The sequence below is a fragment of the Leishmania infantum genome, chromosome 6 (assembly GCF_000002875.2).
Source record: "Leishmania infantum JPCM5 genome chromosome 6".
Classification (NCBI taxonomy): Eukaryota; Euglenozoa; class Kinetoplastea; order Trypanosomatida; family Trypanosomatidae; genus Leishmania; species Leishmania infantum.
The window spans coordinates 308,015-329,545 of NC_009277.2; the positions used below are offsets into that span (position 1 = coordinate 308,015).

Sequence of the window (21,531 nt, forward strand, 5' to 3'; positions counted from 1 at the left end):
ATGCCGAACACCTGCTCGAAGGGGCAGCTGTTGGACGTCTCATGTGCAATGCGTGCCACTGACGACTCCGACATGGCGGCGCCGGGAGATGGTGCAGATGGCGCTGACCGCCACGCTCTCGGATCACCTGGGGACGGCGTCGGCGGCGCCGGGCCGCAGCCGCATCCGCTGCGACGGCAGTTTGGTCTTGAAGGATGCACGGATGCGTTTAGCAGCGACGAGGGAGACGCATCAGCAACACCGGAGGCGGCCGGCGGTGCGCCTCTCAGTGGTGAAGTTGACGTCTGCAGCTCTTCCCTCAGCGCCACGGCGCGTCACCAGAACCTCTTAAATCATGTGCTTCTGGGTGGTGATAGCGAATTCACGCTAACAGGTGGGCCCACCATTCACAGCGCACCATCACCAGCGCAGGAGCTGATGGCATCCGGGCCAGCTGTTGCGGCGACCGCGACGCATCTGCCTGTTTCTTCGGCGCCATCGCGCTCCTTCTCCTCCCAAGGCAAGCCCCTCTCCGCTATCTTGGTGCCAGCCAGCCGGAGCGACGACTCAGCAGCAGCAGCACGCTGTTACATTGACCCGTTCGCGGCAGCGGTTGTTGGCAGCGGCTCCACCAGCCGTAGTAGCAGCGTCGGCATCGGTCGCCCATGTACGAGCACGGGGATGGAAGGCCTGTACGGCGACCACTACGTACATTCACTGCTGCGGTCGCGAAGCGGGCGGAGCGGCGGCAGCAGCGGCTTCTTCGGTGGAGCAGACGACGTTGAGGACGATGAGGACGGATCGGCTGCTCTTCAAGCGGCCGTCGACGCTGCCGTGCGCTTCGACGACCTCGCGAGCGAGGACGATACGGTGAGCGGGGGCGGTGAGAGGCGAAGGTTGCTGCGCGCTGGTCCCACAGCATTGTCTCACTTGCTTGCGGTGGCGAGCGACACCGAAGACGGCGCGTTCACGTGCGCACATCGCACAAAAGCGGATTTCTCCAGCCCCTTTGGCACACCCGGCGGCCTTGGCGATGGTGAAAGCGAGCGGCATCAGCCCCACTCGCCGCAGACGCCCGGTATGCAGCAGTGCGGTCGCCGGGGCGACCGGAGGACCGATGGTCGCCCGCAGATGCCGAACCGCGCCGCTATCGGAGCGACTGCGACGCCATCGTCGGCGCCCTACTTTGCGTCCTCCGGCAGTGCGATCGTGTCGCCACTCCAGTCGATGCAGCCCCTGGCTTCGCCAGCTGCTGCCGCTCCCAATCCTGCGACGACCATCGTGACGTCCGCCCATCCGGGCTACGCAGCTGCACAAGCACAACAGCCGCCGCAGCAGCCACTCTATCCTTACATCGTGACCAGCGCCGGCACCGTAGCCAAACCCTCCGCCCCGGCATGCTCTTTGACCTCGCCGCAGCAGTCCTCCATCCCTGTGCCGCCGTCTCGGAACGGAGCCCGGCAGCTACAACTGCAACAGCAGCAGCTGCGCGACCACCACCATCAGTGCTCTTCCTCGCTGCATCCCTCGCCGCATGGCCGGAAAGCGTCGCCGGTAGCGGTGCCGCATACCTTCCCGGCTGGTACGGCCGCGATGCCAAAGCTGGGCGACGTCGACAGCTTCCGGTACGTGTCACCGCCGCAGGCGTCCATCGCGGCCACCCACCATCACAGCGTCAGCGGCGCCTCGATAGGCGGCAGCACCGCTGCACAGAACAGCACCGACATCAGCTTTGCCGTTCAGCTTGGCACGGCGGGCAGTGGGACGGGCACGGGCATCGGTGGCCAGACGCCGAGCAACTCGCTCTTGTCCTCGCCCAGCGTTCAGCCGTTTTACTTGTATCAGGTACCACAGGCGACCGTTGCCATGGAGCCGCCGCCGCCGCAGCAGCCGCCGCCGCCAGGCAGCGCGAATGTGCTGCTCTACTCCCCACCGCAGGCATACGTTGGGTCAGGCCAGGTGGTGGCGGCACATCTGCATCCCGCGCCACCGACCACAGCCGCTGCGACCGCCGTGCTCGGCGACTCGTCGAGGGCGCGTTCGACGTCGACTCCGAGCGGCTCGTATCAGCGTCCTGCTGTCACTCAACAGCAACAGCCGCAGGTCAACGGAGGGTACACACTGATGCCGAGTGCCGCGGCGGCTGCCGCGACCGCTGCTGCCACCACCCCGTCGGAGGAGTCGGGCCGGGCGTCGCGCAACTTGTACTTCCGCAACCTCCCACACTCGTGGAACACGTCGATGCTGCGTGAGCTGTGCAGCCGCTATGGCGCTGTCCTGTCGGCGAAGGTTGCCCATCACTCCACAACGAATGAGTCGCTGGGGTACGGCTTCGTGCTCTTCGAGCATAAACAAAGTGCTGTGACATGCATGGCGATGCTGAACCAGGCCCATGTTCACGCGGAGGGCGAGGAGTCGCGCACGCTGCTCGTGCGGATGGCCCACGCGACAGCCGCGCCGGGCTTTCAGGAGGAGGGCGCTAGCGACAGCACGGCCTCCAGCCTTCGCCAGCCGACGGAGCTGACGCCGCCGTCGGGCTCGGTGAGCCGGGCGGGCGCGGCCGGGGGCAGGCTGCCGCAGTGGATCTTGCAGCAGCAGCAACAGCAGACGACGACGAGTGGGCTCCGCTCCCCGCGCACACCGCTGTCCGGCTCTGCGTCGATGATGCTACTTTCACCCGGCTCTGCGCCGCAGTTTTACAGCCGTGAGCTCTCCGGTGCCAGTGTGGCCGACGCACATCGGGGACAGGCGCCCCCCCACTCGATCGGTGACAGCATCAGGACGAACGCGAACGCCTCGTCAAACACCTCGTGCGCCGGCGGTGACTCGCTGCGGTGCACCTCTCCAGTCGGCGGCGCCGGCAACAACAGCTGCGTGGCCGTCTCCAGGACGTCCATGCCACCTTCCTTCTCCGAGACATTCAACTTCATGAGCCCCAAGGGGGCAGCAAAGGCCCTGGCGCCGCCACTGCGTGGCCTTTATCGTGTTCCCTCAACGAATACGACGTCATCGCTCTTGTCCCCTCATCAGCCACACCAACTACAGCAGCAGCAGCAGCAGGAGGGCTCTCTCTCGTACTCGTCCGCGTCGGCGAGCAGGTCCGCCACGGCCGGAGCGACTGCCACAGCGACCGCCATGGCAGCAGCGGCGACCCAGCGCGCCGGCTGCAACTTCTGCAGTCCTCTCTCGCTCTCCCCCAACGACACCGCTTCGCTGCTGCTACTGTCGCCGTCCGCGCCGCACCCGACGGTGCAGCTGCCACAGTCGCTCCATGCGCCTTGCGCATCCGTGTCCGGCAAGGCGTCCTCGGCAAAACCCGCCTCCGCCACCACGTCGACCCGTAATGTGTACATCACGAACCTCCCTCTCACGTGGAACACAACGAAACTGCGTGAGCTGTGCGGCCGGTACGGCGAGATCGTCTCCGCGTCGGTGGCGCACCACCCGGAGACGAACGGGTCGCGCGGCTACGGCTTTGTGTTGTTCGCGGAGGAGCGCGACGCGGCCGCCTGTGTGATGGCGCTGCACCACTGCCGCGTGCCGGCCTCGCCCCACGTGCTGCGCTGCCGCTTTGCGAAGGACAAGGCGACGCCGCCCATCGCCTACGCGCTGCTGTCGCCGTCGCAGCAGCCCGGGCGGGACTCCGTCGGCAGTGGGAGCGGTAGCCCCCTCCCCACGGCCACCGTCGGCGGGTCGCCTACCGCTGCAACGTCAAAGACAATGGTGCCGATGATCGCGATGGGCGGCGATGCCGATGTCTTCGAAAGCAGCCTCGCTAGTAACGGTACCGGCAACAGCACCCGCGTTAGCACCAAAGGCGCAGTCCAGGATGCGGTCTGCATGCCGATCGACGTCTTCTGCACGCTGCAGCAGCGGGTGCACGCGCAGTGCGTGCAGTACCTCACCCAGAAGCATCAGCTGCAGCGCAAGGGCACGGAGGACAACAGCGAGCCCACGAGTGCCGTGGTCACGGCAGAGGTGCAGTCGGAAGAGCTGGAGAACATGATGCGGTCCTGCGTCGTCTACGGCGCTCATGTGCCGACACAAGGATACGGCTGCGTGCGCCCTATGGACTGCCGCAAGGCATCCTTCCGGAGGGCTGTCGCTCGATCACCCACAGCCGCCGTTGTCGAGGATGCCGAGCAGCTGCTCAGTGGACCCCCTGCAGAGCCGTCGACGCCGGCCTCATCAGGGCTGCGGTCAGTTGGCTCCGCCCTCTCCACCGAACGTGGCGACCCGAGTGGCGAAGTCCTTGAGGCCGCAGACACGGCCGCGCCAGTGACACTGCCGGGAACGGCAGTTTGTACGCATGCCATTGCCGTCGGCTGTGCGCAGCCGGCCTCCCCCACACTCGCCGGCACAACCACGATGCCAGCAGCCCCGAGCACCCGGCGTAGCATGAGCGACGAGCCGTCGTGTGCGCCGCCGCGTGGAGTCGGCATGCCAGACGCGGAGAGCGCGAGTCGGGTCGCGACGCCAGAGGCGATGGCATCGCCAGCTGCTCCGCTGGAGCTGTGGTACACATGCACTCTCTTCACCACTCAGTTAGCGGCAGAGGCGTTCGTCCGGGCGGCAGCTGAGGCATCATTGGGCTCCGGCGCAACCATCAACGCAGGGCGTGGCGATTTCGGCACCAGCAGTGGAATCGTTGTGGATGCGTCGACGGTGCAGCTCTCCTCTAACGGCAAGGACTCGCTGGCGGATACCACTCTTCCCTCTCCCTCGCCGTCTTTTGACAAGACAGCCAAAATTCAACAGACGCGCTTCGGGCTTCGGGATCAGGTAATGGTGCTCAGCAGCGCGCCGTTGACGCTGCCGGCGGCCCCGCTTTCCACCTCCTCCGCGAACGACATGGCAGCCAACAGCACGCGTCTGCACCCTACAGAGGAGCCGAATTCACAGCACCGACCCACAGCCACGCCTCCCCAACAGCAGTACCAGTGGCATCACTTGCGCCCGTCACATCAGCTACCGCCACCAACGCCGCTGCATGCGCAGACGAGGGACGGCAGCGCGGCCGCATCAGCGACGCAGCCGCGCGGCTCCAGCCTCTGCTCTGCAACAGGCATCGCTGCAGCTGCTGCGCACCCATCGGCTTCCACGGCCGAGCCGGCGCCAGAGCTTTCACAGCCGCCGCACCTACAGCAGCAGCGGCTGCTGTGCTTTCCATCCTCTGCCGAGACCTTCCTCTGCTCTCCGCCGTCGCATGCAGCACACTACACCTACCCGCGAGTGGCGCTGACAAGTCCTGCAGATGGTGCAACGCTGACGAGCCCGACACCGCTGATGATGGTGATGGGCGGTGACGGTGATGGCAGCAGCAGCACCAGCAGCACCGCGGCACCGTTGACTTTCCCGAAAGACCTTGTGACCAGCGTTTCCGCCGGCGCGGCTGGCCGTTATCCATCAGCGACAGTCGCGGAGTGCGCCTATCTGCTCGGCTCTCCCGCGTCCACCTCGTCCGTTAGCTTGAGCACGGGCACCCACATCCTCTCCGGCTCGACGCCGCCGCCGCTGGGTGTGGCGCTGAACTTCCCAAGCGCATCGAGTACCCACTCGACGCTGTTCAGTGCGGCAGGAGCCGGTAGCCCTTCGGGGCATCCGGCGTCAGCGGTGCACGCAGCCCCTGCTGCCTTTGCCGCTGCGCCCTCACACATGGCCGCCACACGCGCTTGGAGTGTCGCTACTAGTGGTGCTGCAGCTGCGATGTCGAATGTGCTCAGCGCACCCCCACCGGTGAGTTCTGGACCGTCGTCGTCGTTGTCCACCGAGCAGGCACCGCCACCGCCACCGCACATTTCTTACCCGCTCGGCAGCACCATCTATGCGGTGCCGGAGGCGGCGGCCCTGACGGCGCCGGCCACCGGCGGGCCGCCGGTGTTGTTCAGTGCCGCCCCGATCAGCGATGCGGCCAGCCCGGCGACGCCAGCCTCGTCGGCGCAAGTGTCGTGCACGACGCCCAACGCTACGTCTCAACGCTCCGCGCAGCCACTGCACCCCTAGCAAAGCCAGCAGCGGCGCCCGCTCAAGCAGAGGCACCAGCGCCAACCGCATCCGCTCAACCTGTTCCACGTCGGCGCCGTCTGGAGCAGGGTGGGGTGGGTGGGCGGGGGAGTGCTACTTGGCCCTTTTCTCTGGCGCTACAGCACCCTCCCGATCCTTGCGGTGCGGCCCATCATCGTGATCGTCGACGTTGCGATCCGTCTGCTTGCGCCCACCCTCCGTCTCTCTCTCTTTCCAGCGGCCGAAGACGTGCGCACACGTAATGGCGTGGAAGCGGTGCTTCCGTCATGCGTGTTTTGTATGCTTCGTTTTCTCTGTTCCTTCGCGCTGTGCGTTGTGTGTGTGTGTGTGTGTGTGACGGCGCCTTTGGCAGATGTCGGCCCCTCATAACCCAGCCTCGCCCAACCCACTCCTCCTTCCTCTTCCTCATTGTGGGCCACTGCTGCTGTACCGCACGTGCTTGGTGCCTCCTCTGTCGTGCTTTTCACAACGAGGCGGACGAAGGAGACACAAAAAAAAATCTTCGCCTGGGCGTCTGTGCCTCCTGCTCTGTGCCTGATTCGCTCCTCTTACCCTACATGTTTTGCGCTGCGCCGACACCCCCCCCTCTCGCCTTTACTGTTTCTCATCTTCTCATGACCTCTGCGTGTGCGGGGGGGGGGGCGCGGTGCGCTCTCCCCTTCGCACAACCCCGCCCCCTCCTCGTCTTCTGTCTCGTTACCCTCTCCTTCGCTGAGTGGTACGTTTCTGCGTTGATGTGGATGTAGGCGTGCGTGCGTGCGTGCCCTTCTCTCTGTTTCTCCTCCCCGCGTCTTCCCTCCTGTGCGCGTCTGTTGTTCTGCAAAATGCTGCTTCAGCTTTACGTTGTGCCTTGGCGCCGCCTCGTCGCCACGGCACCCCCTCACCTCACCCCACTCACACCTCCTCTTCTCCTGCGAACAGTGCACATCGTTGTTGACCCTCTGCTACCTCTCTCTTTCTGTGTATGTGGTCACATTCGTCAAGCCCCGTGTGCGCACCCTTCTCTTCGCCCCTCCCCCCTCCTCCCCCTTATCTCTCCACGCGCGTGTCTGCCTGCCTGTGTGCGCGCGCTTGTGTGTGCGTGTGCACGAGGCAGGCGACAGGGGCGCTCTTCATCTCTTGCATCGGTCTTCTGTTCGTGGTCGTCGTCCTTGCCGCCTTTGATGCACGCCGCTGAGGAGTATGCAGTGCGTGCCCGAGCAAGGCGGGGCGCTGCCGACGTGCGAAACGACAATGGACGGTCTTGATGGCGAGGGTGGGGGGGGGCGTAGAGCAAGGGGCTCGGGCGGGCTGCTGCTGCGGCGGCGTATTGTCGTGCAGATATGCCCACTCGCATGCCTTTCTCTTCCCCTTCCTGCTTCCTTTCTTCCTTTCTCTACATGTGCTGTGTTGTGAACCTGTTGCTAAGCCTCCTCCTCTCTCTCTCCTCTTCCCTCCCTTCCCTTCCTTTCTTCTCTTGTTCTTTGCGTTAGTGTGTGCTCATGCGCGCACGTCTGTGTCTGTGATGAGTCCGCGATGTCGCGAGTCGGTGTCCGCGAGCGTGCGCGTGTTGGCCTGTGTTTCTGCGTCCTCTCCTTCCCTCTCTCCCTCATGTTATGGCGTGCGTGCCGGCTGTTGTTCGACGCGACCTTCATCATTGTCGTTCCTCTTTCTATGTGTATGTGTGTGTTTTCGTCTGCCGTCGTCGCTGCTAACACCGATATCGCCCCTGTTGGCCTCTCTGTATCCCCCTCCTCCTCTTTCACGCACACGCACACGCACACATACACGCGCGCGCTTGCCTGTCTGCTGGTGTGCCACAAAGAAAGCGGCAGCAGTACTTTGGCACACCGCAGGGGCCCCATGCCTGCACCTCTTTCTCCTCCTGCGGCTGCCGCTGCGCAGCCAGCGCGGCTCTTGCACCCATCACTTCTAGCCCTGCCCCCGCCCCGCACACCTATGCCGCGTCTTGTCGTATCTACAGCAAGGTGCGAAGCAACAGACCTGGCGAGGAGGGCCCGGCGACAGGGCACCCGTGACCGGAGGCAACGCCGCCGTCTCAGAGGCAGACGTGCTCGAGAGATGCGCGGAAAGACAAGGAGCGAGACGCGGCCGTGGGAAGAACCGGAAGGCGCATGTGCGAGTAACGATGCATCACGTCGCATTACACAGTGCGACGTGAGGAGCCAGAGGCGGAGGAATGGCTTCCATAAAGGGGTCTCACTCCTGCGTGCGTGCTGGATGCTGGCGGCGTCTAATGCCGTTGCCCGCCCCGTGAGGGGGGAGGCGTGTTGGGAAGAAGGGACGGGTGTCGCGGAGGTGAGGATAGCGGTGTAGCGGCACCAGCAGCAGCACGGTGCCGCTTCCTTCTTTTAGTTTTGTTTCCTGTTCATACGCGCGTTGTTGATACACCCCGCTCGTCTTGTTATGCTGCATGACCCCGCGTACGGGGAGGGGCGCCCATCCTGCACTGGGGCGTCAGAGGACCAACCACGAAAAGAGCAAGAACACATGCCAGCGAGCAACACGGCAAGCACATGCGACTCAGGAGGGGAGCGGTAGGGTGGGTGGGCCATCAGAGGTTGCGTCTGGAGGGAGGAAGTGATGGAGAGTCGACAGGGCACCAACGCCGCACCACCGTGGCCGGCGGTCCTCTTAGCAGCCAGCTAATGGGTCTGCCGGTGCGTGTGGGCGCGTCTGTGCATTCGCTTGTGACGCAGCAGTGCATCAATGCGGGCTCTCTGATTGCCACTCCGTCTCTTCAGATGTGTTCTGCTTGTCTGTCTCTACCTCCCCTTTCGCGACTAAGCGATGGAAAGGGTGGATGGCCGGGGCTTCGCGGTCTGCCTGGAGCTCCTCTCACCCTCTCCGCCCGCTGAACACTTCCTCGTCTCGAGAGAGAGAGAGGGCACGTGCACCGCAGAGGCCGGGGCACCGATGTTCGACATCGATCTACCTTCCTCCCCCCTCGCTTACTCGAGTGGCTGATGCGTGCTGCGGTGCCCTCGTCTGCCCAATCCACTCCTCTCTGCCTTCCCCGCTTTACTTTGTTGCTCCTTTCCATTTTCCGGGGCTCGCATGCGCCGCTGTCCCCACGACTCTCGCGCTCGCTCACAGAAGTCGAAGAGAAGACACAGGTACCGCCAAGGTGGAGAGTAGTCGTGTGCGTGCTGTAGCGGGCTCGGCGCTTCGGTCCTTGTGGTGTGGCGTGCTCGTCAAGGCAGAGGCACAGCTGGAGAGGGGGAGGGTGCAGCCACTCACAGGGCCCCTCCCTCTGCCCCAAGCTCACCCCCACGAGGACGCACCGTTGCGGACGTGTTCGTGTGTTGCGGCGCGGCCCCAAAGGCGCACGCACAGGATAGTGTTTGTGCACCCACCTCATTCTCTCTTGCTCTCCCTCCTCAAACGGGAACACAGTCGCCTCGTCCTTTGTGCGGCGCGTGGCGTCCTTGATAGCTGCGAAGGTGTGAGGAGGAGGAGGAGGGGGTTACGACTCCGCTCTTCTACGGCTGTAGCTCTTGGTGCGGCAACGGAGTTGGACGGACACCAGTTGTGCCCTACCCCCCCCCCTCCCGCCCCTCTGCTCTCGCCTCTCCCACCGACGTGAACGGATTTGTACCTCCTCTGGAGGCCGTCTTTTCCTGCTCTTTGCATTCGCGTGTGGCGCCTTTCTCTTCCCCAGCCCACTTTTCTTCTGTGTGTGTGCTTGTACGTGTGCGTGTGTGCGCTCACGCACGCCCTTCCCGCGTGTGTGCGTGCGTGATCGGCTTTTTAGTGGCTCCTTTAGTCTGTTGAACGCTCTACACATATTGTCTCTTTATATGTGCCTACTACCTCGTACACCTGCCCTCCCGCTCTTCTCTTCCTTTTTGGTTTCGAGTGTGCGTGTGTGCATTCCGTTGTTGTGGCTCGTGTTGGAACGCACTCGCTTGCCATCCCCCTCTTTCCTTTTCATCCCCCCATTCCTCCCTTCCCTTCCCTTCTTTCCTTCCCTCCTCCACGACGACGGCGGCAGCCGCAGTCACGTCAGTCATCGTCATCACCCGCTTATCACCCACAGCGGGAACGAGAACGTTCTGCCGGCTCGCCCGCTCTATTTTCACGGGCCACCTACTTCTCTTTTCGGCGGTGCCGTTGCCGTGGTACATCTTTGGGCTGCCCCCCCCCCTCCCCCAAAAAAAAAGGGGCACGCGTGCCGACGTCACGTACGCTGCCGCCTCGATCTTGCGGTGGGTGGGTGGGGCACACACGCGCGCGCTCGGCACGTACATTAGGGCACAAACCCACACACACCCACGCCCATATATTTATAACTCTGTCTGGCTTCGTTATATATATATATATCGGTGTGCACGTGTGTGCGGTGATCGTCGTAAACATCATTTTTGTATACCTTGTCATAATCAATATTGGTTTAGGCGGCGAATCGACGTCTGCCAAGCTCATCGTCGGACGCACGCAGGCGAATTGTGGCTCGTGGTGCGCGGCGCCCGCGACACCTCAGCTTCCGTGGCACGAAGACGACACCTTTACAACTGTTCTTGTTGGGGTTCTGTGCGCCTCCCTCCTTGTCGCTTCTCTTCACGCGTTTTTGGTAGCCACCTCTGAGACGACTAGGACTGCCGCACCTTCAGCGACATCAACAGGCTCCACTGTGCCGCGTGCGCGGTACTGCGATCGACTACACCTGCACCCCTCACCCTCGCTCGCTCGCCGACCCGTTTAGGTTTATTGCGTGTGCTTCCTTCCTTTTTCCTTCGGTTGTCGTTGTGTCAGGCTTGTTACACGTGCGTGTGTGCGCTGCTGTCCTTCGGCTGGATCCTACGTCACATTCCTGTTGTCTCTTGTTGGTCTCTCTATGTATAGTGTGTCGGCCTTCTCACGCTCAGAACTCAGCCGAACGTCTCGGACGCACGCGTATTCGCAACGTCTTGTGGTCGCCTTCCCCCGCCCCCACGCCGGGGTGTTGCGTGTGTAGCTGCTTGTGGCTCTCTGTCGTTGCTGCTATTTCCTGTTGGTGGTGGTGGTGCTGTAGCCACTGCGCGTGGTGGCGGTAATTCAGGCACATCTGCTGCTGCTGCTGCTCTCTCTTTGCGCGTGTGTGCGTGTGCGCTTCTCGTTGAGGGGGACAGCGGGACAGGGGGACGGGCCTTCGTTTCTATCGATTTCTCAGGTAACGTATGTGTATAGAGACGCGCAAGCGGCACGTATTTCTCTGTTTTTTTTTTCTTGTATTTGTCTTTTTGCTCGCGCGCGTGGCCTCACTTGTGCGTCGTCCTCGTTGGCCCACTCGTCAGCACACGTCGACCATCAAGCGACGCCGACTCCCTCACTCTCTTTTATGTGAACCTGCTTCTCTGAGAGTTTGTTTCTGGCCACGGTTTAGGTGTGTCGGCGCCTGTGCGTGCGTGTGCATGCGCCCTGCTTGGGCCCTCCTAGCTCTCTACACATCACTTGTTTCGTGCACAGGTGGGCTTCCCGCAACGTTCTCTCTGTACGCTTCCGTGAAAGGCGTCATCGATCATCATGGACAGACCCCTCAGCAACGCCAAGGACGGTGATGGCGTTGCCGTCTCTGGTCCTCCTCCGGCTCAAGCGACACGTCTGTCAGCCGCCCCTGTTGTCGGTGCGAGCGGCAGCAGGCGCGGTAGCTGCAACCGTTCCCCAGGGTTGAATACAACCACTAACCGCGTCAGCCGCAGCAACAGCAGCAGCACCAGCGGCAGCGGCGTCGCTGTCGGCGGAGCTCATCCCGGCGTTAAGTCTACCGGCGCCGTTGTCCCCGCGGCAGCTTTGAAGGCGTTTGGCATGAAGCGGCGCAGCGGCAGTGACGCCCCGACTTCCCCTCAGCCGCCTAGCGTCCCATCGGCGCCGGAGGCACCGCTCAGGAAGCCACGACGCGGCATGGGTGAGGCAGTGGCAAGTAGAGACTCGCCTGCCTGCGTGCCCTCCCTCAGCGTCGGCATCAGCATCCCATCGCGCGCCACGGATGACACCCCTCCCGTGCCCACAAAGAAGAAGAGCAACGGGCAAACATCACAGAGCGAGCTCTCTGGTCAGCAGTCGCCAAACTGCCGCGCCGCGCGCACGTCACGGGTGCACCACGGCAGAATCGGGGTCTCGGCACAGCTGCGCTTCCTTAGCGTGACGAACTGCGACAGCCATGCAAGCCTTCTTAGCGGCAGCGGTAGTCGCATCGGCTGCTCTCCTGTCCTGAGGGAGTTTGCACGTGAAAGCTTCAGCCTTGCCACCGCGTCGGATGACGATGTTGTGAAGGAGGACTCTGCTTGTGGACAACGCAGTGGCACCACGGCCACCTCGTCCCTGTCGTCGTCGTCAACGGCGCCGCGCAGACACAGTCTGACGCCACATAGCACGAACGCCCAATATGGCGCCAGGGCTGTCCTCATACCCACTCCACCTGCTGTCGCCGCAGTTGGGGTGTCGTCATTGTCATCACCGCACGACCTAGGAGGTGGATCGCGCCCGGACAGTCACGCCCCGGTTTACCACGGGAGCGACGCTGCACGACGGCCGAGTCTCCTTGCAGGGGTGAAACCGGCACACGTGAGCACCAGCAGCGTAGGCAGCGAGGGCAGAGGCGAGAGTGGGTGCGCTCAGCCGCCATCCGTGAACAGAGCGGGTCTCTCGTCTTCACCCTTCGCGCGCTGCCCGAGCTTGGTGTCGAGCACGAACGCGGGCAGTCCCCGTGATGGGACAGCGAAGCGCTCTCTGGCTGGTTGCCCCTTCGCCGCCGCCCAGCCTGCCCCTCGATCACCGTCGCTATCCTTCGCCGACACCAACACAAGCGCCAACACGACCGCCTCCTCCCCCAGCTCTCACACGGAGTCGACGATGGCTTTTGGCACCTCCACGACGGTGATGGCGCTCGCCTCAGCCACCGGCACTGCAGCCATGCCGCGGCTGAACAACGCGGCTGCCAAGAAGTCGTTGATGTCTTCAGCTGTCGCGTCGCCGCACTTGATGGTGCCACAACGCCTTGCCTCATTGGCTTCCCGCCTCCCCGCCACAACGTGCTCGGCAGCGACGACGAGCACCACCCACACCGCCACGAGAGACCCCAAGATCATCTCCGAGGCAGTGCTTACTACGAGCACGACCGCCACCTCGATAACCCCAACGAAGGGGCGGCGTTTCAATTTGCGGCTGTCGATGTTCCCCGTGACAGCCAGCGTCGCCACCACCGCAGCCGACTGTCAAGTTGGGAGCACGTTGTCAGACGTAACGCATGCCATTACAGAGTCTGCCGCTGTAGCGGCCATGACGAGGGCCTCTGCCACTGCTCAGTACACCGTCTTGGAGCCGCTCACGTCGCCATCCTCGTCCACATCCATCGCCTCCGGTATAACCTCGGCGGTGTCGCCCGACAAGCTCCACCCAGGCCGTGACGGCGCTCAGCTGTACCGTCGCCTGCGCGGCTCCTCAGAGCTCGTCGCGAGCATGCCCAGTATGCCGTCCGCCCCTGAACGTTTCTCCGGACCAACGCCGCTGGCTGAGGCCAGCATTGTGATACAAGGTTCTCATCAGCCATCGCCGACGCAACTGTTTCGACAGAGCCAGCCGGTCGACTACGTGAGCAAGGAGGACGGTAGCATCGTGGACATGCCAGTCCTCACTGGCCGCGCGGCTTCCCCGCACATTCCGGACGCCCCACCGGCTGCCTCGGCAGCGCCACCGCCGCTGATGCGCAGCTCCCTCTCGAGCGTATGCTCATCGTCCGCCGTGAATTCGTCCCTCGTGCGCAGGCAAGGCTCTATGCCGCTGCTTTCAGCCTCGCATGCGGGGGCTGCCATGATGGAGGCCATCGGAGACGGCCACGGTGGACAACAGGCGTCCATGGTCGAGAAGTGCGGTTCTGCTGCGTCGCCGCCGCGCATGCCCCATCATCCGCAGCACGCTGCCAGCGAGGACGGCACCGCATCGGAAAACGCGGTGCTAGAGGTACGCGCGCGCGGCACTGAGAGCCCGCATCTGCGGAGCACTACCATCGCCTCTAAGCTGAGTGCCAGCGGCGGTGGCGGGACGCAAAACGAAGCGCCGCCGACGCTCTCGTCACTCGACATTGTTGGCGTTGGCAAAGACGAAGAGGGCGGAGTGGGTGCCGATGTCGTCTTCGTTGCTGGATCAAGCCCACTCGGAGAGAAGCCAATGCCTGTCCCTGCCCACCACAGCAGTGGCAGCAACGACAGGGACGACGCGGCAGCGCCGCGTGGTGGAGTTCCGCGTTTGCACAATCGACTGAGCCATGACGTTGCGCTGTTTCCGCAGACGACGCCCCTGCAGTCGGCCCTATCCACGACGCCGAGCAGGTCCAAGGCATCGTCCAGCGCTGCGGGTCAGCGAGGGCTGCTGACGCTGTTCGCTGAGCTACCATCTGCGTCACCGGCAGCAACGGAGGCGCCTGCTGACCCCAACGGCGACTGTGGGGGATCGGCCGTGGCGGCCGCGCGCGACGTTCCGCGGCTTCGTGAGGGCACTGGAATTGGGGCCATGCCGTCCATTCTGACCGCCTGCCCTGCCGACTTCGGTGGCGGCATGGACACCGCGCACTTAAGTGGTCGTCTGCACGCCGGCCTCCCTGCGCCGCCCGGCGCGCCAACGCTGAGCCCGCGCCTCGAGGTGGCGGAGCGGGATCTGCAGCATCAGGATAGTACCGCACCTCCTCCCACTTTCTCGTCGCACACAGCAGAGGTTCCTGCTCTGGCGGCTTGTGCTTCGTCACCTGATGGTGCCGATGTGGTGGCCAGAGCCAAGGATGCAGCAGCTGCCAAGGCAATGCCACCAAGCAGCTGCTTCGCAGGGCCGCTTGCCGAGTCGGGGCTCGTGACACCGCTCCGCACCGTCCCAGGGCGGCCGAAGCCAGGAACCTCGGGCAGCCGCATCGACTCACGCCTCTGCACGCCTTCTTCCGACACCTCCTTCCTCGAGTCTAAGGCAGGCAGGCTCATCTGTTCCTCGACTCGGTGGTCTGTGCCGACGGTGTCTTTGGTGAGCACGACGCAGCTGCCGAGCAACGGTGCCACGGCCCTTCTGCCCACGCAGGGCCTCGCGACGCCGCGGGCGCCGTCGGCGTACCCGCGCGGCACCCACTCGTCCCCCAAGGCCCTTTCTTCCGTTACTTCTTCCGCGGCGTCGTCGCTCCTGATGCGGGGGGCTGCTGCCAAGAGCCCCACGGCCGGCGCATCGCGGCCTCCGCTATCCCCGCCCCACCTTGCTGCGGCCGCGGCGGCGGCGCCAACTCCCTCGACCGCAAGCGATATCGCCCCAGTCGCGTTGCTGGCACTGGCAGATGTTGCTTCACTTTCACCGCGTTCTGCTTCGCTCGGGGACGGCAACAAGGTCTCACTGGCTGCTGCGCAGCACCGGCGGACACTGGACGCGTTGGCGGCCGGCACGTTGCGCAGTACGGCCGGCTCCGTGTCTGTGCGACAGACGTCCTCGCTCTCTCCTTTCCCACCAGCAAAGGCGCCAGACGACGACACCGCTACCTGGGCCACGCCACGTTCGGGCAGTAACAGCAGGGTTGCCGTGTCTACGCCGAACCCGCCCCAGCGAGCGGGCGTATTTCCATCGATGCCACCGCCGCCCTCCTTGAGCAACACCGGCGGCGTCAGCAGCCTCGCATCTCACGGTGTATGTCCAACGACGACGGCGAACGCGCACAGGTTTTGTGACTGTTCCGACGGCTCTTTGAGCGACATCGGCGGCTCCATACTTACTCACCACTTCGTGTCGTCCTCGCGGCTTGTCTTCGACGCTCCCACTACCCCGAAGCTGCCCCTCCACACTGGCGCGAGCGCCGCAACAGCAGCGACGGCGGGGGCGGCCGGCTCATCTGCGGATGTGTCCAGTGACGACGTCACCGTAGCGGTGGGGACAAGCTGCGGTCACGACGAGCCTCCCGCACACGACAGCCTCACGTTTACGGAGGACGCAAAGGGGGATGAGAGGGCGCCAGTCGGCGGCGGTGGCAGCGGCGCAGTCACTGTCTCCACGGAAGCCGGATACGCCGCTGAGAATCCTGCACACACCCAGAAGACGGATAGCTCACTGTCGAGCGGACGAGGCAACAGCACCGGCGGCAGCGGCGGCGATGGGGACCACCGCCCCAGTGCGGCGCGGTCGTTCTCTGGTCAAGCGACACCAACGCACCGTACCGCAACGGACAATACGGAGCACCACCTCAGCGCGACATGCGTGATGGAACTACCTGCGCACCGGCCCATCGCATACCTCTCGGCGGAGAAGAAAAGAGAGCCGCACTGCCGCCATCACGATGACTCGAAGCAGCCGCAGCGGATTGAGCCGATGACGTCCTCGCAAACGGCGCAGAGCGACAGCGGCGCAGCACGACCACGACTCACCTCTCTCTCTTCCATGACCGCCTCTGCGAACGGTGACCCACTCCACCTATCGACTTCCGCGTGTTCGTCGAGCAAGGATGTGCCCGAAAATCCATCGAAGAGCATCGTCACAGATGACGGAGACGACTCTGCCAGGCGTCTCCACAAGTCGAAGATGCCCTCGCTGTTGGACGTCGATCGGCTTGTGTCGTGGTTGCGCAGTACCTCGGAAAATGGAAAGTCGTCGATGGTGAGGCCATCCGCAGAGGTGGATATCGGCGCGGACGGCAGCGCCACCGAAGGGCCGGGGGCCGATGCACAGCTGCAAGCCAGTAGCACCACCGCCGCCGACACCTTGGCCGTGAGCAGTGCGAAGGGTACCTCGCTCCGCGGCACCGCATCCAAGACGATGCCATACGCCGATGGCTCCATCTCCACGAACTCCCCGCTGCTGGTGCGTGACGGGACGCGGGCGGGGCCATCTATGTGCGCCCCCTCTCTGGAGAAGCAGTCCTGTTTTGGTGACCCGCACACAACAGCCCACACCGCTCCCACTGTGCCCAACGCGGCTGCCGTTGTGACGGCGACGGCCTTATCACTGCAGCTCTCGCAGTCCTCCACCGTGTCGGTGCATGCATCCGTACCGGCCGATGTGGGCGGCGTGGCGCTGTGTGGGTCGCTGGATGCGAGGGGCAGCGCGTGCCCACTTGCGGTGCCTTCGCTTCCTGCGGGGTGCCAGCCGCATAGACAGCGCGCGGCGTCCACGCTCGGCCGTGGTGGGCCCCACGCGGAGATCATGGGATCGTCCAAAGGGGCGCGGGCCATCGTCGACAAGAACGCATCGGCAGCGGAGTGCGACTGCAAGGCTGACGAAACCCGAAGCGCAGCCGCCGAATTTTCGGCTTCCACCGCTGCGGCCGCGTCGCAGCTGTCAGTGGCGCAAGGGGACCACAACACCCGATCGTCGTCGCGACTTTCCGTTGCCCCATCAGCCCCTAGCGACACCGCGAAAGCAGCCGAGGCTGCCGCCGGGCGCCGCTCTGTGGCGTCCGCACCGGCATCGACCGAAGTGCGTGACGCTGGAGACAAACATGCCAACGACAGATGTGGTGGTGGCCCGTCACGACCGGTACCGTTGAGCTCAGCGATGACCAGCGACGGCCACAGAACCGATGCCGCCGCCTCTCACACGCAGTCGCAGCTGCATGAGAGCTCGAACAGCAGCTTACCGACGCCTCGATCTACCTTCTTGGGCAGCGTGCCGCGCGAGATAAAGCGGTGGGCGATTGCTGTGCTGCGCCGACACCGCAACAGGCGCAGCAGCGGCAGATGCACCGGCACAGAGAAAGACGGCACGGGCTCTGAAGTGTCATCGTCGTCGCAAACGTCGTCCCTCTGCGCGCGAACGCGCGAAGGCAGGAGCCACCCACCTGCCGCGTGGAAAGCGCTGGAGGTGAAGTCAGCGAGGCCGCTCTACGCTGGGCAAGGCCAGCAGACATACAACCTCTTCCAGAGCGGCGGCGGCGTTGCCATGGCGAACGGTGCGGCACCCGCACCGCTGCTGTTGCCAGCACGGCCGCTCGTGCCGGCGGCGTCTTCGCTGTCAGAGGCACCGCTGCCGGGGGTCAGGAGCAACCGCACTTCCCGGAGCAGCTCAGCGACGTCACGGAGTTCCTTCATCCACACAGCCCCACTGACGCCGTTGTTTTATTCTGTGTTAGATTACGCCGCCGCCGGCGCCGATGATGGTGGGTCGCACACAGCTGAGGTGCCCTACAGCGTGTTCGGAAGTGCGGCGAGGGCTTTTAGGCGCTGCTTCAGCAGCGCGATCGCCGGTGGCGACGGCACGAATACCCCCGAACACAAGCGGGCCTCCGACGATACCACCACCTCTGGCTCGCTCGCGTCATCTGCCAGCAGCACAGTCGTGGTATTGCCGGCGGCACAGAACTCCGTCATCACACTGGCTGCCGCGACGCAACGGAACGTCTTCCGGGGAACGCCGCTGAGTAGGCGCACCTTCCTGAGCGCCCTCTCCGGCACCGCTGCACCAACGCTCGATGCCGCAGGCAACGCGGACGAGATAACACTCGCTCCGCCAATGCCCGATCTGCCCGCATGCCCTATTACCACGAAGACGGTTTCGATGTTACAGCCGGGTAGCGACCAGCTCAGCGGACGGACCTCTACCCTGCACGCCACGGACTCGACTGCTACCTCCTTGTCGGCGACGATAACGGCGCCATCATCATCGTCACTGCGCACGACCCAGCCCTCCGGCAGCTCCGGTGCCGCTGCTGCCACGGCCTTGTCCTCGCTTTCGCGAGAGCCCAAGTACGCGCCGACGCCAACTAACGCGGCGGACGGCGCACAATCGCCCGGGTCGGCGTCACGGCTGCTGGGAAGCCAACGGAGGCGCGACAGGTCAACGGGCGACCGCGATGATCCGTTGGGCGGCACTGCCGCCCATCAAAACGTCAAAGCCGACAAGCACGACCAGCCACCGCACCACTCCTGCCACCTTGCTGCCGCCCGCCTGTCGCTGGAGCCGCATCCGCAGAGTACGCGCGCACCAGCCACGGCGAGGCGTCCGCTCAGCGGCTGCTATGGCGAAGACACGACCACCATAGCATCGATGAGCAGGAGAGGTAGCGCAGCCATCACGGTCGAGGGCTGCAGCAGCAACACAGTCTTGGTGCTCGATGCAGCACACGCGAGCGCTCTACACACGTCGCTGATACCGAGAACGCGGTGCTTCTCCCCTACCATGCCAACTGTCGCTGCCAAGACGTCGTGCGGGCGCCGTGGTGGCAATCGCCGCTTCAGCGCCGGCTGCTCACCTCTGCACCCACTCGCGGCACATGAGCGGTGGCCTGTGCCGACCGAGAAAGCTGAGTCGGCAGCGGTGGCGCACGACAAGATGCCGTCGCGGATCGTGCTCGCCGCCGCGGCGATGCCGGCGCCGCAGGTCACGTCTGTATCGGCGACCACCAACACCATCACCACCTCCACACCGTACTCGGTGAGCTTGACAGACATGAGCAGCGGCGGCGGTTTCGAGCGTGGTGCCGCTGGCGACCCTGCCACTCCAGACGCGACAGAGAACAGAGCGTGCGGCACACTTTCCAACAGCGCTGCTGCGCCTTCCAGTTGGCAGCGCTCGCACACGGGCAGCGTCGGCGGTGGAAAGGTCAACGTCGCCACGACGACGTCGTCGCATGCGATCGCGCACCCCTTTGCGCCCTCGTCATCTCTACCCTTCATGAACTCCGCCGGGCCGGTGCACCGAAGCGGCGAGAGTAGTGGCAGCATCGCTGGCGGTAGAGAGGGTGCCGTGAGCCGGGCGTCCGTCATCACAGCGACAGCTCCATCGACTGGTGCCGACGAGGGCAGGTCTGATGACGACGCTGCAAACGAGAACGCCGCCACTCCACCGCCAGCGGCCACGAGGACGGCTGGCGCAAACTACTCCCCGCCGCCGCTGCTCTCGTGTGACGCATCGCCGGCGCTGTTTCACCTGTCGAGTCCCTTGGCCTTTCTCCACGATCGCAATGAGAGCTTTACGAGCGGTGGAATCCCGGCGCTCATGCTCGATGACCACGACCGGAACTCGCAGTTGAGTTCACCGAAACGACCACGCAGCGACACAGGGGTGCCGCAGCCCGCCGCTCTGTGCAGCGCAGCTGCGCGCGGCAGTGTCTCGCGACATCAGCAGGACCAGCAGGACCGAGTCGTGCCGGTGCCGGCGCCCCCCGATTCGCCAGCGCGACCCTCACGGGCCCCGTCATGCACCGGCGCGACCGCAGCTATTCCCTCCCCACCAGCAGCAACATCCAATTATGGCGTGCACGCGATCGTCCGAACGACGGCAGCAGGCGAAGCCTACACCATGCTGTGCGGCGGCAACGGCGGCACTGCTGGTGCTCGCGCGGGCAGCTTGAACACGACGAGTCATAACGTCCACGACTCTCCCTCCTCTACAGTCGATGCCGGGGCGCCGGCGGCCGGGGCTGCGTGGCCGTCAGCGAACATACCGCCGTTCCACTACTCGCTCGCACAGAGTCCTCATGCAACTCCGTCATCGCCACTGAGTGGCGCCGAGTGCGACCTTGCGACACCTGTGCCGCCGTGGGACGCCTCCGGCAGTGGAACCCGCAGCGGGAGCGGCAGTCTTGGGGGCGGCCACAGCGTGCGTACGTCATCTGAGTTCCCCAGCGGCACGCTCTCGTCGCTTCTCTACATCCCCCCTGAGCTACGCCGCGGGCCGCAATGGCGTCATCTCAAGCAGCACTTGGGGGGTCTCAACAACATCTCCTCGCCCTCCCTATCGGCGATCGCACGACATCGCAGAGGCCGCGTCGGTGCTGCTCGCCGCAGCTCCTCACATCGACAGGCGGCACCGACGTCGTCTTCATCGTTGGCGGTCCTCGCCGCCGCACCGGGCGTAGACGCGGGTGCGAAGACGCCGTCACGTGTTTCCTCGCCGCGCTCGCCCAGTGAGCGCTGCATCGCGCCAACTGCGTTGGCGGCCGGGCGGCGGCGCGTCAGTGATGGTGCGGCGACAAACTCGGCTGAGGAGCTGCGCTTCTCGCGCTCGTTTAAAGCGAATTGCAGCTACAAAACGCTTTCCTATCAGGTGATCGGCATGCGCCCTCTCAGCGACGACGTGAGTGAGCTCTCCCTCGTTTCTGCCGTCAACAACGCGACAGTGGCGACGGTGATGTCGGAGTGGCCGAGCGGGAATAACGCGAGCAGCTCGGCAATGTCGCGCGAGAGCACGAGCATGCACGCGAACGACGTGCTGCCAACCACTGCAGCTGCAGAAGGGCCCGTGGTAGGTGCGCGTCCGTCGTACGCGACCAGCTCCAATGCCGTGCACGGCAGCGAGGAGGATGAGGCGAGCAGCGATACTGCTGCCGTGACGGCTGCTGTGCACGTCAGTTTACCATCGCGGTTGTTGCTGCGCCCGACGCACGAGCGACGCTCAGCTCGGTTGCGCGAAGTGGTAGGCGATGGGCGGCCGCTTCGCGTTCCCGCTGTCGTGATACAGAGCAACGCCGACATCGGCGAAGGCCACAATCACCCTGACAGGGGCGACAGAGATGACGGCAGCGACACGGAGGCCAGCGCGAACACGCATGCGACGTCTGGGAGCATGCTCTGTCACTGTCGTTCACCGAGGTGA

At 64.6% G+C, this 21,531-nt stretch overlaps 2 protein-coding genes across 2 annotated transcripts; both read left to right on the top strand.

Moving 5' to 3' along the window:
* Nucleotides 1-5,982, top strand: LINJ_06_0800 (RNA-binding protein-like protein; the record flags this gene model as incomplete). Its single annotated transcript, XM_001463123.2, has 1 exon — nt 1-5,982. The coding sequence occupies one exon, from the start codon at nt 1-3 to the stop codon at nt 5,980-5,982; it is 5,982 nt and encodes a 1,993-aa protein (XP_001463160.2).
* A 5,526-nt stretch (nt 5,983-11,508) lies between these two features.
* Nucleotides 11,509-21,531, top strand: LINJ_06_0810 (hypothetical protein, unknown function; the record flags this gene model as incomplete). The annotated part of the gene is made up of 1 exon (XM_001463124.1): nt 11,509-21,531. One exon carries the CDS (start codon nt 11,509-11,511, stop codon nt 21,529-21,531), a length of 10,023 nt encoding a protein of 3,340 aa, XP_001463161.1.